The sequence below is a fragment of the Tachypleus tridentatus genome, chromosome 13 (genome assembly GCF_004210375.1).
Source record: "Tachypleus tridentatus isolate NWPU-2018 chromosome 13, ASM421037v1, whole genome shotgun sequence".
Lineage (NCBI taxonomy): Eukaryota > Metazoa > Arthropoda > Merostomata > Xiphosura > Limulidae > Tachypleus > Tachypleus tridentatus.
In genome coordinates this window covers 3,122,163-3,139,748 of record NC_134837.1, presented here as the reverse complement: position 1 = coordinate 3,139,748, position 17,586 = coordinate 3,122,163, and the positions used below count along the sequence as shown (strand labels likewise).

At 35.2% G+C, this 17,586-nt stretch overlaps 1 protein-coding gene across 1 annotated transcript in view; it reads left to right on the top strand.

The window, feature by feature from the left end:
* LOC143240209 (uncharacterized) overlaps positions 1–16,976 on the top strand; it is a 148,899-nt gene extending 131,923 nt beyond the window's left edge. Inside the window, exons 21-23 of the mRNA XM_076482307.1 lie at positions 116–203; positions 1,153–1,220; positions 16,737–16,976. Of these exons, the coding sequence (XP_076338422.1) occupies positions 116–203; positions 1,153–1,220; positions 16,737–16,860 (280 nt within the window). The 3' untranslated portion in view covers positions 16,861–16,976. The remainder of the gene's footprint in view (positions 1–115; positions 204–1,152; positions 1,221–16,736) is intronic.
* The last annotated feature ends 610 nt before the right edge of the window (positions 16,977–17,586 follow it).

Below are 17,586 nucleotides of genomic sequence, written 5' to 3'. Positions count from 1 at the left end.
TAATAAGTGTACAACATCTGTAACACTTCTGTATTGTAATAAGTGTACAACATCTGTAACACTTCTGTATTGTTTGTACTTTGATTTTTACAAGTTCTTTTAACCATCTTCTCAGGTACATCGACTGTGCCAAGAAAACTGGAGCTCAATGTAGGTGTTTTCTTTTCACTTGTACTCTAGAACAAGTGAAACACAATAACAAGGTAAGCAACCATGACAGTGTAAACAAATCAACTGTTTAACAAATACAATAAAAAGGTGAGGAACTGTAACAGTGTAAACAGGTTGACTGTTTAACAAACATAATAAGCTGAGCAACTGTAACAGTGTAAATATACCAAGTGTTTAAAGTGTCTATCAATTTGCAGTATCCAATATTTCACTTGGTATGTATTTATTATGCTATTAGTATCACCAGACAAACAAATAATGAGTAAAGATTAAAACAACAAATTTATCTTAGACGTACTGTTTATATCCTAGATTTCTGAAAACAATTTTCTAAACAGATGTTTTGATCTTCTTGAAACAAAAACTTACCACAAAGTTCTAATGCATTAATAAAATGCCCTAAAAACAAACATTTTAAATGTTTCAAATCATCAAAGTAATGTTCTTACTGCTTATGTTTAAATTTGTATACCTTTTATAGCTCATATTAAGTCTGTGGACATATAATGCTAAAAATTAAATATTAATACCTAAAGTGTATTGTGTATTACCATTGTGTATCTTTGTGCTTAACAATGAACAAATGGTTCTAATGTTGTATTAAGTTTCACAACTCTGTTTTCTATGTATATAACAACTTATTTTTAAACTAACATGTTTATTCATAACTTAAACTTCTAAGGTATGCAAATTTATACCATACATATAAAACTTCTAGAATAATTAATTGTCAGCATTCTATGGATTTATTCCCTGTTCAAGTGTTTTGTAATTTCATTTAAAACATATTTGGAAATCATTGTGTAGCTTCACATTAACAAACCTTGTCATTATTTGAAAAGTGGGATTGCAGACATCATAGATAGATGTTCCATGATGTACTCATGGAAACATTTCTCACATTATCACATATTTTAAAATAATATCTTTGGTTTTTAAGCTACTTTAATAACAGATTTCTTTCTTCCTTTAATAATCTAGTTTCGGGAGTTGACTGGAAAGGATCAAGCTCACGTAGGAGTCAATGACATGGTACTGAACTCATACAAGTAGGTTCATCTGAGTGTTTCATTATTCACAATAAATGGTATTGAACTCATACAAGTAGGTTCATCTGAATGTTTCATTATTCACAATGACATGGTACTGAACTCATACAAGTAGGTTCATCTGAATATTTCATTATTCACAATAACATGGTATTGAACTCATACAAGTAGGTTCATCTGAATGTTTCATTATTCACAATGACATGGTACTGAACTCATACAAGTAGGTTCATCTGAATGTTTCATTATTCACAATGACATAGCACTGAACTCATACAAGTAGGTTCATCTGAGTGTTTCATTATTCACAATGACATGGTACTGAACTCATACAAGTAGGTTCATCTGGATGTTTCATTATTCACAATAACATGGTATTGAACTCCTACAAGTAGGTTCACCTGAATGTTTCATTATTCACAATGACATGGTACTGAACTCATACAAGTAGGTTCATCTGAATGTTTCATTATTCACAATGACATAGCACTGAACTCATACAAGTAGGTTCATCTGAGTGTTTCATTATTCACAATGACATGGTACTGAACTCATACAAGTAGGTTCATCTGAATGTTTCATTATTCACAATGACATAGCACTGAACTCATACAAGTAGGTTCATCTGAATGTTTCATTATTCACAATAACATGGTACTGAACTCATACAAGTAGGTTCACCTGAATGTTTCATTATTCACAATAATTGGTACTGAACTCATACAAGTAGGTTCATCTAAATGTTTCATTATTCACAATGACATAGTACTGAACTCATACAAGTAGGTTCATCTGAATGTTTCATTATTCACAATGACATGGTACTGAACTCATACAAGTAGGTTCATCTGAATGTTTCATTATTCACAATAAATGGTACTGAACTCATACAAGTAGGTTCATCTGAATGTTTCATTATTCACAATAACATGGTACTGAACTCATACAAGTAGGTTCACCTGAATGTTTCATTATTCACAATAAATGGTACTGAACTCATACAAGTAGGTTCACCTGAATGTTTCATTATTCACAATAAATGGTACTGAACTCATACAAGTAGGTTCACCTGAATGTTTCATTATTCACAATGACATGGTACTGAACTCATACAAGTAGGTTCATCTGAATGTTTCATTATTCACAATAAATGGTACTGAACTCATACAAGTAGGTTCACCTGAATGTTTCATTATTCACAATAAATGGTACTGAACTCATACAAGTAGGTTCATCTGAATGTTTCATTATTCACAATAAATGGTACTGAACTCATACAAGTAGGTTCACCTGAATGTTTCATTATTCACAATAAATGGTACTGAACTCATACAAGTAGGTTCACCTGAATGTTTCATTATTCACAATAAATGGTACTGAACTCATACAAGTAGGTTCATCTGAATGTTTCATTATTCACAATGACATAGTACTGAACTCATACAAGTAGGTTCATCTGAATGTTTCATTATTCACAATGACATGGTACTGAACTCATACAAGTAGGTTCATCTGAATGTTTCATTATTCACAATGACATGGTACTGAACTCATACAAGTAGGTTCATCTGAATGTTTCATTATTCACAATGACATGGTACTGAACTCATACAAGTAGGTTCACCTGAATGTTTCATTATTCACAATAAATGGTACTGAACTCATACAAGTAGGTTCACCTGAATGTTTCATTATTCACAATAAATGGTACTGAACTCATACAAGTAGGTTCACCTGAATGTTTCATTATTCACAATGACATGGTACTGAACTCATACAAGTAGGTTCATCTGAATGTTTCATTATTCACAATAAATGGTACTGAACTCATACAAGTAGGTTCATCTGAGTGTTTCATTATTCACAATGACATGGTACTGAACTCATACAAATAGGTTCATCTGAATGTTTCATTATTCACAATAAATGGTACTGAACTCATACAAGTAGGTTCATCTGAGTGTTTCATTATTCACAATGACATGGTACTGAACTCATACAAATAGGTTCATCTGAATGTTTCATTATTCACAATAAATGGTACTGAACTCATACAAGTAGGTTCATCTGAATGTTTCATTATTCACAATAAATGGTACTGAACTCATACAAGTAGGTTCATCTGAGTGTTTCATTATTCACAATGACATGGTACTGAACTCATACAAGTAGGTTCACCTGAATGTTTCATTATTCACAATAAATGGTACTGAACTCATACAAGTAGGTTCACCTGAATGTTTCATTATTCACAATGACATAGCACTGAACTCATACAAGTAGGTTCATCTGAATGTTTCATTATTCACAATGACATGGCACTGAACTCATACAAGTAGGTTCATCTGAATGTTTCATTATTCACAATAACATGGTATTGAACTCATACAAGTAGGTTCATCTGAATGTTTCATTATTCACAATAAATGGTACTGAACTCATACAAGTAGGTTCATCTGAATGTTTCATTATTCACAATGACATGGTACTGAACTCATACAAGTAGGTTCATCTGAATGTTTCATTATTCACAATGACATAGCACTGAACTCATACAAGTAGGTTCATCTGAATGTTTCATTATTCACAATAACATGGTACTGAACTCATACAAGTAGGTTCACCTGAATGTTTCATTATTCACAATAAATGGTACTGAACTCATACAAGTAGGTTCATCTGAGTGTTTCATTATTCACAATAAATGGTACTGAACTTATACAAGTAGGTTCATCTGAGTGTTTCATTATTCACAATAACATGGTACTGAACTCATACAAGTAGGTTCATCTGAATGTTTCATTATTCACAATGACATGGTACTGAACTCATACAAGTAGGTTCATCTGAATGTTTCATTATTCACAATGACATGGTACTGAACTCATACAAGTAGGTTCATCTGAATGTTTCATTATTCACAATGACATGGTACTGAACTCATACAAGTAGGTTCATCTGAATGTTTCATTATTCACAATGACATGGTACTGAACTCATACAAGTAGGTTCATCTGAATGTTTCATTATTCACAATAAATGGTACTGAACTCATACAAGTAGGTTCATCTGAATGTTTCATTATTCACAATGACATGGTACTGAACTCATACAAGTAGGTTCATCTGAATGTTTCATTATTCACAATGACATGGTATTGAACTCATACAAGTAGGTTCATCTGAATGTTTCATTATTCCAAATGACATGGTTTTGAACTCATACAAGTAGGTTCACCTGAATGTTTCATTATTCACAAGAGGTAACACTGCTTCTTATTAAAGAATAAAAAATATCTTTCATTAGTAACCTGAACTTTGAAAGACTAAAACATCTTCCATTCTTATCCATGGATGATAAGAATCTATATTGAGTAAATATGTAGTCAGTATAGATTCTAATTATCCATGGATAAGGTTTGTTAAGATTGTTATGCAATGTTTATTCCACATCACTTTAGAAAAACTGAGGTATAGATATATATATATATATTTATCAAATGACTTTGAGACTTGTGGAAACCAGATATGATTCATACATATAATTAAATCAAGTCATCTTACCTTTCAGGAACATATTTCCATGTTGAGTTTTCTCTCATGTTGTCAACAACAACATGACTAAAAATTTTAAATGTTTGGAACTTGAGTGCTACATGTATTTTCCACGTCGTGTTCTGTTGTGTCTCATTGTCTGTTATTTTGATATTTGAAACTTGAAAGCTACATATATTATCCCCATGGTGTTCTGTTGTGTCTCATTGTCTGTTATTTTGATGTTTGAAACTTGAGAGGTACATATATTATCCCCATGGTGTTCTGTTGTGTCTCATTGTCTGTTATTTTGATATTTGAAACTTGAGAGCTACATATATTATCCCCATGGTGTTCTGTTGTGTCTCATTGTCTGTTATTTTGATGTTTGAAACTTGAGAGCTACATATATTATCCCCATGGTGTTCTGTTGTGTCTCATTGTCTGTTATTTTGATGTTTGAAACTTGAGAGCTACATATATTATCCCCATGGTGTTCTGTTGTGTCTCATTGTCTGTTATTTTGATGTTTGAAACTTGAGAGCTACATATATTATCCCCATGGTGTTCTGTTGTGTCTCCTTGTCTGTTATTTTGATGTTTGAAACTTGAGAGCTACATATATTATCCCCATGATGTTTTGTTCTGTCTGTGTTTATTGGTGTTTTATGATGTGCTTGTTTTGTGTGTTTCCTCTTTATTAGAGCTGTACGTTTCTGCAGATTTTACTCATTCAGCCTTGGTTATCACATCACTTGGTTATTTGTTAATATTCTAATTTATTTTGTTATTTTACAAATGATTCATCTCCATAACATACACTGCTGACCTTGAATCTCTTTTTTTTTTTTATATCTATTTGGGTATAAGAATTACACTAAGCTACACGGCAAGTCCTTTCATTATGTATTACTTATGGACATGACCCTGTTAGGCAATCCAGAAAATAACAACTTTTTCTCTTTACTTTCTCTATTTTCGTGTCATGGAGTAAGAACATATGGTCTGATTGGCTATCTTACGTGTCATGGAATAAGAACATATGGTCTGATTGGCTATCTTACGTGCCATGGAATAAGAACATATGGTCTGATGGCTATCTTAACCCAACAACAACTTTTTTTCCTTTTTAAGAAGACTGTTCTTTCAGTCTCTCTGAAATTGATGTAAATCACTTGTTTATCTGTTGAATTCTTGGTGTTTGGATGTTTCAGTTCTCCAGTTTGAGTTATGATATTTGGATGTTCCAGTGCTCCAGTTTGAGTTATGATATTTGGATGTTCCAGTGCTCCAGTTCGAGTTATGATATTTGGATGTTCCAGTGCTCCAGTTTGAGTTATGATATTTGGATGTTCCAGTGCTCCAGTTTGGGTTATGATACTTTTCTCCTCCACCTACTTTCCAGTTTCATTTCATCTTTAGTTCAGTCAAGTTTATATACAAGTTTTGGATCTGAAACTACTGGACGTTTTACAGAAACATTCTGTTAGAATATTTTAATGTGTTTTCTGGGTTTTAACTCCTGTTTTGTTCTAGTTTCTGAACAGTCAGGAGATTGTTGGCCAGTGTTATAACTTACCCTCTATAAATTATTACCTGGACTTTCCAGTTGGAGAACATAAGGATTGTACAGAACTTCCTTGGATATCAAAATGGCTGTCTTTACATTCCTGTTCAACCTTCTTCTCAATAATTTTTGTTGTTATTGCCTACGAATTGTTTATTAGACCATAACTTTCTCTTTACATCTGGCATCAGCTTTTTATGTCTTCACATACATAGAGTTTTTCTGGTTTTCTTCACACTATAGGTATCAGTTTTCATGATTATGTCTACACACTCTAGGTATCAGTTTTCATGATTATGTCTTCACACTCTAGGTATCAGTTTTCATGATTATGTCTTCACACTCTAGGTATCAGTTTTCATGATTATGTCTTCACACTATAGGTATCAGTTTTCATGATTATGTCTTCACACTCTGGGTATCAGTTTTCATGACATTGCTCCAGGTACTGATCCACACACAATTCACCTATAACGTATATTCTACCAGCTAGATTGCCCACAAGTCCAGGTCTTAGCTTGTAATTTCTAAATATTTGGTGGGTTAGATAAACACACTTTCTGGTATTAAGATACACCTACCTCTGTTTGCCTATGGTTTGCTCTTTGGTTTAGGGATGATGTCTTCTCTTTACAAGACAGTTTTGTTGCAATCATGTGATGTATTTTGCGAGTGATCTGACATTCAGTATTACTGTACTTCAGACTCATTATATCATAAAACTTCCTCTCTTGAACTACTCTCTAACTTCACTCTTGTCTCAGTTGGGAGTTTAGTTTTGTAGGTTTTCTCCTATTCTGCCTCATCCAGATCTATAGGCTTTTTGCAGAAGCTTCTTTAAAGTTCTAAATCACAAAATTAACATTTAGGACCTTTTGCAGTTCAGCAGATCAGTCATGAGTTCATATCCATGCTACACCACAATAAATCAACACTGGTGAACAAACTCTGTCTTCAAGCCTTTATCTTACTGTGGTGTTTTCATCTTTGGGTCCAGCCACATATACATCTTTGTACCTCTTATTATTTCAGGTGTTATGCACATTCTTTCTACAGATTGTTGTTTTTCCCTACAGTGTATACCCTGCACCCTTCAGTGATTCTGCCAACAGTTTCTACATTCTATGATCCATTCCTTTACAAGTGCAGTAGCCACATTCTATTTCACTAGCATCCTCCTTCCGACACAACTTCACCAGTAGAGTACGATTTCAGTCCTGGGAAAATCTTCTTCCCTAGGCCAAACCTCTTGATTCTCTCTTACTGATCAATCCCTAGGCCAAACCTCTTGATTCTCTCTTACTGATCAATCCCTAGGCCAAACCTCTTGATTCTCTCTTACTGGTCAATCCCTAGGCCAAATCTCTTGATTCTCCCTTACTGGTCAATCCCTAGGCCAAATCTCTTGATTCTCCCTTACTGGTCAATCCCTAGGCCACACCTCTCGATTCTCTCTTACTGGTCAATCCCTAGGCCAAGCCTCTTGATTCTCTCTTACTGGTCAATCCCTAGGCCAAGCCTCTTGATTCTCTCTTACTGGTCAACCCTAGGCCAAACCTCTTGATTCTCTTTTACTGGTCAATCCCTAGGCCAAACCTCTTGATTATCTCTTACTGGTCAATCCCTAGGCCAAACCTCTTGATTCTCTCTTACTGGTCAATCCCTAGGCCAAACCTCTTGATTCTCTCTTACTGGTCAACCCTAGGCCAAACCTCTTGATTCTCTCTTACTGGTCAATCCCAAGGCCAAATCTCTTAATTCTCTCTTACTGGTCAATCCCAAGGCCAAATCTCTTAATTCTCTCTTACTGGTCAATCCCAAGGTCAAATCTCTTGATTATCTTTTACTGGTCAATCCCTGGGCCAAACCTCTTGATTCTCTTTTACTGGTCAATCCCTAGGCCAAACCTCTTGATTCTCTCTTACTGGTCAATACCTTGGCCAAACCTCTTGATTCTCTCTTACTGGTCAATCCCTTGGCCAAACCTCTTGATTCTCTCTTACTGGTCAATCCCTAGGCTAAACCTCTCGATTCTCTCTTTCTGGTCAATCCCTTGGCCAAACCTCTTAATTCTCTCTTACTGGTCAATCCATAGGCCAAATCTCTTGATTCCCTCTTACTGGTCAATCCCTAGGCTACACCTCTCGATTCTCTCTTACTGGTCAATCCCTAGGCCAAGCCTCTTGATTCTCTCTTACTGGTCAATCCCTAGGCCAAGCCTCTTGATTCTCTCTTACTGGTCAATCCTGGGCCAAACCTCTTGATTCTCTTTTTTGCTGGTCAATCCTAGGCCAAACCTCTTGATTCTCTCTTACTGGTCAATACCTTGGCCAAACCTCTTGATTCTCTCTTACTGGTCAATCCTTGGCCAAACCTCTTGATTCTCTCTTTCTGGTCAATCCCTTGGCCAAACCTCTCGATTCTCTCTTTCTGGTCAATCCCTTGGCCAAACCTCTCGATTCTCTCTTGCTGGTCAATCCCAAGGCCAGATCTCTTAATTCTCTCTTGCTGGTCAATCCAAGGCCAAATCTCTTGATTCTCTTTTTTTACTGGTCAATCCTAGGCCAAATCTCTCGATTCTCTTTTGCTGGTCAATCCTAGGCCAAACCTCTTGATTCTCTCTTACTGGTCAATCCCTAGGCCAAACCTCTTGATTCTCTCTTACTGATCAATCCCTAGGCCAAACCTCTTGATTCTCTCTTACTGGTCAATCCCTAGGCCAAACCTCTTGATTCTCTCTTACTGGTCAATCCTAGGCCACATCTCTCGATTCTCTCTTACTGGTCAATCCATAGGCCAAATCTCTTGATTCTCTCTTACTGGTCAATCCTAGGCCACACCACTCGAATCTCTCTTACTGGGTCAATCCCTAGGCCAAGCCTCTTGATTCTCTCTTACTGGTCAATCCCTAGGCCAAGCCTCTTGATTCTCTCTTACTGGTCAACCCTAGGCCAAGCCTCTTGATTCTCTCTTACTGGTCAATCCCTAGGCCAAACCTCTCGATTCTCTCTTACTGGTCAATCCCTAGGCCAAGCCTCTTGATTCTCTCTTACTGGTCAATCCCTAGGCCAAGCCTCTTGATTCTCTCTTACTGGTCAACCCTAGGCCAAACCTCTTGATTCTCTTTTACTGGTCAATCCCTAGGCCAAACCTCTTGATTATCTCTTACTGGTCAATCCCTAGGCCAAACCTCTTGATTCTCTCTTACTGGTCAATCCCTAGGCCAAACCTCTTGATTCTCTCTTACTGGTCAACCCTAGGCCAAACCTCTTGATTCTCTCTTACTGGTCAATCCCAAGGCCAAATCTCTTAATTCTCTCTTACTGGTCAATCCCAAGGCCAAATCTCTTAATTCTCTCTTACTGGTCAATCCCAAGGTCAAATCTCTTGATTATCTTTTACTGGTCAATCCCTGGGCCAAACCTCTTGATTCTCTTTTACTGGTCAATCCCTAGGCCAAACCTCTTGATTCTCTCTTACTGGTCAATACCTTGGCCAAACCTCTTGATTCTCTCTTACTGGTCAATCCCTTGGCCAAACCTCTTGATTCTCTCTTACTGGTCAATCCCTAGGCCAAACCTCTCGATTCTCTCTTTCTGGTCAATCCCTTGGCCAAACCTCTTAATTCTCTCTTACTGGTCAATCCATAGGCCAAATCTCTTGATTCTCTCTTACTGGTCAATCCCTAGGCCACACCTCTCGATTCTCTCTTACTGGTCAATCCCTAGGCCAAGCCTCTTGATTCTCTCTTACTGGTCAATCCCTAGGCCAAGCCTCTTGATTCTCTCTTACTGGTCAATCCCTGGGCCAAACCTCTTGATTCTCTTTTACTGGTCAATCCCTAGGCCAAACCTCTTGATTCTCTCTTACTGGTCAATACCTTGGCCAAACCTCTTGATTCTCTCTTACTGGTCAATCCCTTGGCCAAACCTCTTGATTCTCTCTTTCTGGTCAATCCCTTGGCCAAACCTCTCGATTCTCTCTTTCTGGTCAATCCCTTGGCCAAACCTCTCGATTCTCTCTTACTGGTCAATCCCAAGGCCAAATCTCTTAATTCTCTCTTACTGGTCAATCCCAAGGCCAAATCTCTTGATTCTCTTTTACTGGTCAATCCCTAGGCCAAATCTCTCGATTCTCTTTTACTGGTCAATCCCTAGGCCAAACCTCTTGATTCTCTCTTACTGGTCAATCCCTAGGCCAAACCTCTTGATTCTCTCTTACTGATCAATCCCTAGGCCAAACCTCTTGATTCTCTCTTACTGGTCAATCCCTAGGCCAAACCTCTTGATTCTCTCTTACTGGTCAATCCCTAGGCCACATCTCTCGATTCTCTCTTACTGGTCAATCCATAGGCCAAATCTCTTGATTCTCTCTTACTGGTCAATCCCTAGGCCACACCACTCGAATCTCTCTTACTGGTCAATCCCTAGGCCAAGCCTCTTGATTCTCTCTTACTGGTCAATCCCTAGGCCAAGCCTCTTGATTCTCTCTTACTGGTCAACCCTAGGCCAAGCCTCTTGATTCTCTCTTACTGGTCAATCCCTAGGCGAAACCTCTTGATTATCTCTTACTGGTCAATCCCTAGGCCAAACCTCTTGATTATCTCTTACTGGTCAATCCCTAGGCCAAACCTCTTGATTCTCTCTTACTGGTCAATCCCTAGGCCAAACCTCTTGATTCTCTCTCACTGGTCAACCCTAGGCCAAACCTCTTGATTCTCTCTCACTGGTCAATCCCAAGGCCAAATCTCTTAATTCTCTCTTACTGGTCAATCCCAAGGCCAAACATCTTGATTCTCTCTTACTGGTCAATCCCTAGGCCAAACATCTTGATTCTCTCTTACTGGTCAATCCCTAGGCCACACCTCTTGATTCTTTCTTACTGATCAATCCCTAGGCCAAACCTCTTGATTCTCTCTTACTGGTCAATCCCTAGGCCAAACCTCTTGATTCTCTCTTACTGGTCAATCCCTAGGCCAAACCTCTTGATTATCTCTTACTGGTCAATCCCTAGGCCACACCTCTTGATTCTTTTTTACTGGTCAATCCCTAGGCCAAACCTCTTGATTCTCTCTTACTGGTCAATCCCTAGGCCACACCTCTTGATTCTTTCTTACTGGTCAATCACTAGGCCAAACCTCTTTATTCTCTCTTACTGGTCAATCACTAGGCCAAACCTCTTTATTCTCTCTTACTGGTCAATCACTAGGCCAAACTTCTTGATTCTCTCTTACTGGTCAATCCCTAGGCCAAACCTCTTGATTCTCTCTTACTGGTCAATCCCTAGGCCAAACCTCTTGATTCTCTCTTACTGGTCAATCCCTAGGCCAAACCTCTTGATTCTTTCTTACTGGTCAATCTCAGTATGTCTAGTTCCCTTCACTGCCTTGTAAAGACCAACTTGGCTGTAGTTGGACATGAGCCTTAACAGAGCCACTTCACTTATTTGAACATATCTTTAAAGGCAGCCAGAATCACTATGTATCTTTGTATCAGTGTTGTCTTTGGCAATTATAAGATTTCAACATTAAAGATTTATGAGCAAATGTGTTGCCACTTTCAACAGGAATTTTTTTCTGAAATGTCTGTTTACGTGGAAGTGTCACTGTTTATTCTGTGTTACCTACTTAAGACTTGATCATATGTAGAAGATAATAATATGGTCACTTGAGGCCTGCTGTTCATGTTATGCTATCTCCTTAAGACAAGATAACATGTTGAAGATAATACAGTTACTGGAAGCCTGCTGTTCATGTTATTTAACCTCCTTAAGACTAAATAACATATGGAAAATAATAATATAGTCACTTGAGGGCTACTATTTATGCTACGGTACCTACTTAAAACTAGATAACATGTGGAAGATGATAATAAAAATATGGTCACTTCAGGTCTGCTGTTCGTGTCACAGTACCTACTTAAGACTACATAGCATTTGGAAGATAATAATATAGTCACATGAAGCCTGCTCTGGTACCTACTTAATACTAGATGGGTCATTCCATGTCAAATCATCCAGGGGGCTGCAGGTGATCCCCACAGAATGCCTTGAAAAAATTCACATGTACTCTTCTACACATATAATGAAAAATTGCCAAAGATTAGATCAATATCTTTAATAGTTTCTGATTTACAGCCCTGTAAAATTTAAGTAATTTTTTATTTTTGGCAAATTCATTTTCTGGCAACTTTGCTGCTTAAAGCTACAAGAGTAATGGTGGTAGAAGGCTGAAATTTGCTACACTGACTGAATGAGTCTCACAGAATTCAAAAATGGTCTCAAACCAAGTTTATCTCTCTCAGGATTTTCATAGTGAGGCTGTAAAATCACCTGAAAACCCAAAATCATAAAAAAACATTGGTTTATTTAATAAGCCATAGCTCTAAGACTTAATATATACAAAGCTGAATTTTGTTTTCAAATTTCCTATAACATATCAGTTGATAATTCAGCAATTGTTGTAGTTAAAAGTCTATTAGATCTCCTGTAGAAAAATTTAGTTGCATGCAGCTTTTTATGAATTAGCTATAAATAGCCCTACTTCAGGCCACAGTTTGACCATGTCACCAGTTATTCAGCCTTGTCAGATTTTTACCATATATTCTTACACCTCTGAATATGATGTACAAAAAGTATCCTCTGACCATATGTTGTTTACTTGAAAAAAACACTTCAATTCAGGTGTGTTACTGTGTGCAGATATATCCATACAATTTTGAAATAATTTATGAATACCATTGAAATATTGTAATCAGCCTTTACCATATATTCTTACATCTCTGAACATTATCTTAAAAAAAGTCAAAGTTGTGAAAAATAATAAATTATCAAATTTTAAGTGTGTTTGGTATGTACCATTGGGCAAAGAACCACATTCAGGGCATTCAGTTCTTTCTTGTCAATCAGGAATCAGTCCTGCAGAATTGTGTAAAGTTTGATCCACTTGAGCACTATGAAAAACACAAAACTGTGGCAGGTATCAGGTCACATCATAGCTTTATTCTACCAACAAATTGTACATGAGCAGGTTATCAGATGATGATCTGTACACAGTTGTAACTGTTGGTAGTAACAGTGAAAGTGATGCTACAGCAGCTCAAATAGAGTCTAATGATAACAATGACAATTATCAGCCAGGGAAATATGTGGCATGCTTATACGATCATGGATGGTATGTGGGAAACATAAAAGATAGATCAGATGAACATTCTGTTGTGTTGGTGTCATTTATGAAGAAATCAAGAAACAAACTGTTCTCATGGCCTGCAAAGTCATGTAAATATGAAAGCTGGATACCTTTCAAACATATTCTTTGTCTGATAAGTGCACCTACCGTGCAAGGCAGTAGCACTTGCCACTACATTCTAAGTCAAAGTGATCTCAACATAATCAAACTCGAATTTCAGAAATTTATTCAAGCTGTCTGAACAAAGCAATGTTTATTTGATGTTGTTAAGGCTAATTTATCACCAAAGCAGTTTTTGAAATATTTCATTGTCACAATTATTGCAGTTTGGTGTGACTATATTCTTTCTCAGTTATCCACTGTTTTAGCACTGTGCTGTTTGTGTCTGATTTACCTTTGTATTTATTATATTATGAATCTTAAACTCAGCCATATCTACGTAACTGTAATGCATACACAATATATTTGCATTGCCATGTGATCTAACTAGTTATGCCAATAAACTTGTTCAGAAATGAATTAATTCTTTCTTGTTTCGTACAACTTAATTTTTTAATATTGTGAAAGGCTGGTTAGAATATTTCAGTGGGATTCATAAAATTCTGACAGGTATTTTTCAAAATTGTATGGATATGTCTGCACATAGTAACACACCTTAATTTAATTTGTTTTTTAAAAAAAAATGTATGATCAGAGGATACTTTAAAAAATTATAACTCAAAAAGTAGGTTGAACACCATCCTGATTTTTTTTGTAGATCATATTCTACAAATTTAGCAAATTTTCTTCATATTTAGCAAATGAATTTGCTAAAAATAAAAAAAAAAATTACTTAAATTTTACAGGGCTGTAAATCAAAAACTATTAAAGATCTTTGGCAATTTTTCATTATATGGGTAGATGAGCACGTGAATTTTTTCAAGGCACTCTGAGGTGGTCATCTGGATAATTTTCCAAAATCTGGATGATTTGACATGGAATGATCCAGATGACATGTAGAAGATGATAGTACAGTCACTTGATGCCTACTGTTCATGTTGTGGTACCTCCCTAAAACTAGATAACGTGGAAGATAATGATACAGTCACTTGAGGCCTCCTATTCTGTACCTGTTACAAACAAGAAAGATCAGGTGGCATTGTACTTTATTGTTTTAGATGTAGATACAGTACACATTACAAACAAGAAAGATCAGGTGGCATTGTACTTTATTGTTGTAGATGTAGATACAGTACACATTACAAACAAGAAAGATCAGGTGACATTGTACTTTATTGTTGTAGATGTAGATACAGTACACGTTACAAACAAGAAAGATCAGATGACATTGTACTTTATTGTTGTAGATGTAGATACAGTACACGTTACAAACAAGAAAGATCAGGTGGCATTGTACTTTATTGTTGTAGATGTAGATACAGTCCACGTTACAAACAAGAAAGATCAGGTGACATTGTACTTTATTGTTGTAGATGTAGATACAGTACACGTTACAAACAAGAAAGATCAGGTGACATTGTACTTTATTGTTGTAGATGTAGATACAGTACACGTTACAAACAAGAAAGATCAGGTGACATTGTACTTTATTGTTGTAGATGTAGATACAGTCCACATTACAAACAAGAAAGATCAGGTGACATTGTACTTTATTGTTGTAGATGTAGATACAGTACACGTTACAAACAAGAAAGATCAGGTGACATTGTACTTTATTGTTGTAGATGTAGATACAGTACACATTACAAACAAGAAAGATCAGGTGACATTGTACTTTATTGTTGTAGATGTAGATGCAGTACACATTACAAACAAGAAAGATCAGTTGACATTGTACTTTATTGTTGTAGATGTAGATACAGTACACGTTACAAACAAGAAAGATCAGGTGACATTGTACTTCATTGTTATAGATATGGATACAGTACATGTTATAAAAAAGAAAGATTAGTTGACATTGTACTTTATTGTTGTAGGTGATTTTGCTAATTATATAAATAAATAAATATAGTTTTACATACCTCTGTATTCCTTGTCTGAGGTAATTTACTGCATACAGCAACTGATGTTTTGTACCTGCATTAACCCTTTTACAACATCTTGGTATAATACACGAGTTCATTTACACATTTGCACATGGTAAGTACTTGTACTATAACTTTTATAAAGTATGTGTATCTACACAAAATCTGGTAGTCTTTTGGTAAAGATTATAATTCTTTTGTATACAAAAAGTCAGGATTTTTAATGAAATGTTTCAAAGATTTGTTTATAAAAATTAAGTCTATTTTAGTACTGAGTGCAAAGTTATTTCATGTTGTGATTAAAACAACTATTCTTCATCCCAAAAATCTCAAATATTATTTACATAATCTCTAAAACCTCCTAAATACATTTCAAACGTTTTTTTTCAATAGTGTATTACTTTCTATACCCTTACTTTGTAAGGTCTGTCATTTGACCAACCTTGTAACCATCATAAAAGAATTAGGAAATAAATATAAATTATATTTTTTTCATGGTAGAATGACTATTTGGTATTACAATACCAAAATACAGATGTTTTTCTTTTATATTCTAGATTGTTAATATTGGTAATTTGAGTTTGTAATTTGTACAAGATATAAGAAATAACATGTTGATACCAGAAACGTCTAATTTTAAACGTTCAACACACTATGTGACTCGCTAAACTCTATATTTAGGTGTTTTTTTAATATTTACCTTTAAATTAAGAAATTAACCCATATATAATATTAAAGTTTGAATTATAATCTACAATTTCATTCCAAACTTATTGACATAAATTCATAAAATAGTGTTCAGTAAAATTATGAATTCAAGTCAACAAATGCAATAACTTGGCCTTTGGCCTATTGCAAATCGATTAATGTTATTCTTCATTTAGCCATATTGATGTCAGTTTTTAGCCACATAAAAGGAAAATGAAACAAGTAATTCAACACCAATAATAGAACATTATTCACACCATTATTATTGTTATTATTATTCTAGAATTTTTGGTCATGATCAAATTGTAGATATTCCGTATTTTTGTCACATGATCTCGCTGGTATACATAATGCATTATATTGTCTTGCCCTAGTTTTTAGATAAGAAATACAACTGTATAGGCTAGAGATGTTTTTATAGCAGAGTATCTTACATGTTGTACGAGGTTTTGTTATTCTTAATTTCTTTATAAAAATGATGGTTCGTTGTTTTCTCAGATCTAAGTTTAAAGAACCAGAACTTTCTGAGGGTTTTAAAGAAATCTTGAAGGTCAACTTTGTTCCAGTTTTTCATAAAAAAGAACATGAAAAACTATACAAAACATATCTGGTTGAAAAGTAGCAGTTACCAAATTATGTGTGCGATATTTCAAGTTTCAATAAACCTGTTCCTTTTTGGAAGTTCGATAAATAAATGGAATATTCACACTGCTCAGATAATAAAAATTAGTATCATAATTGAAGTTGCTGCTTTTCATTTCATGTCGTGGAATATAATTTATTCCAGAAGAACAAGATGTATCTTACGAAACACATGATTTTGTATAATAATTCCACTTAAACTATTTTAATATGAATTAATATTCAAAAGCAGTAATATAAGAACACAATTGTATATAAAGGTTTAATTTTTATCTCCTATAAATTTTAATATTATTGTCATTCATAATATATTGTACACTTCATAACCTTTAGTTTTTAACATAATTTTTAATAAAAGTTGATACCTGTTGATTCAACAATGATTTAAAATGAAGCCCAAATGTAGAGTTGTATTACAGGTGAAAGAATAACTGGGTAAAATGTTTGTCATTCTGATCCATACATGGTAATATAATATTTCTTGTAACACTTCATTTTCACAAAGTTGATGTTGTGTAAAACAAGCTGTAATAAATAATTTGCTCAGAGTCTAAAGCTTGGCACTTATTTAATATATATATTATTTACCACATGCACATGTTAGCACTTGGACTTGGTTCTTCAATAGATTTCACCATATGTACGTTAGCACACACCATGAAAGATTCTTATTGTTATTCTATACAACCTAGATATAATTACTGTA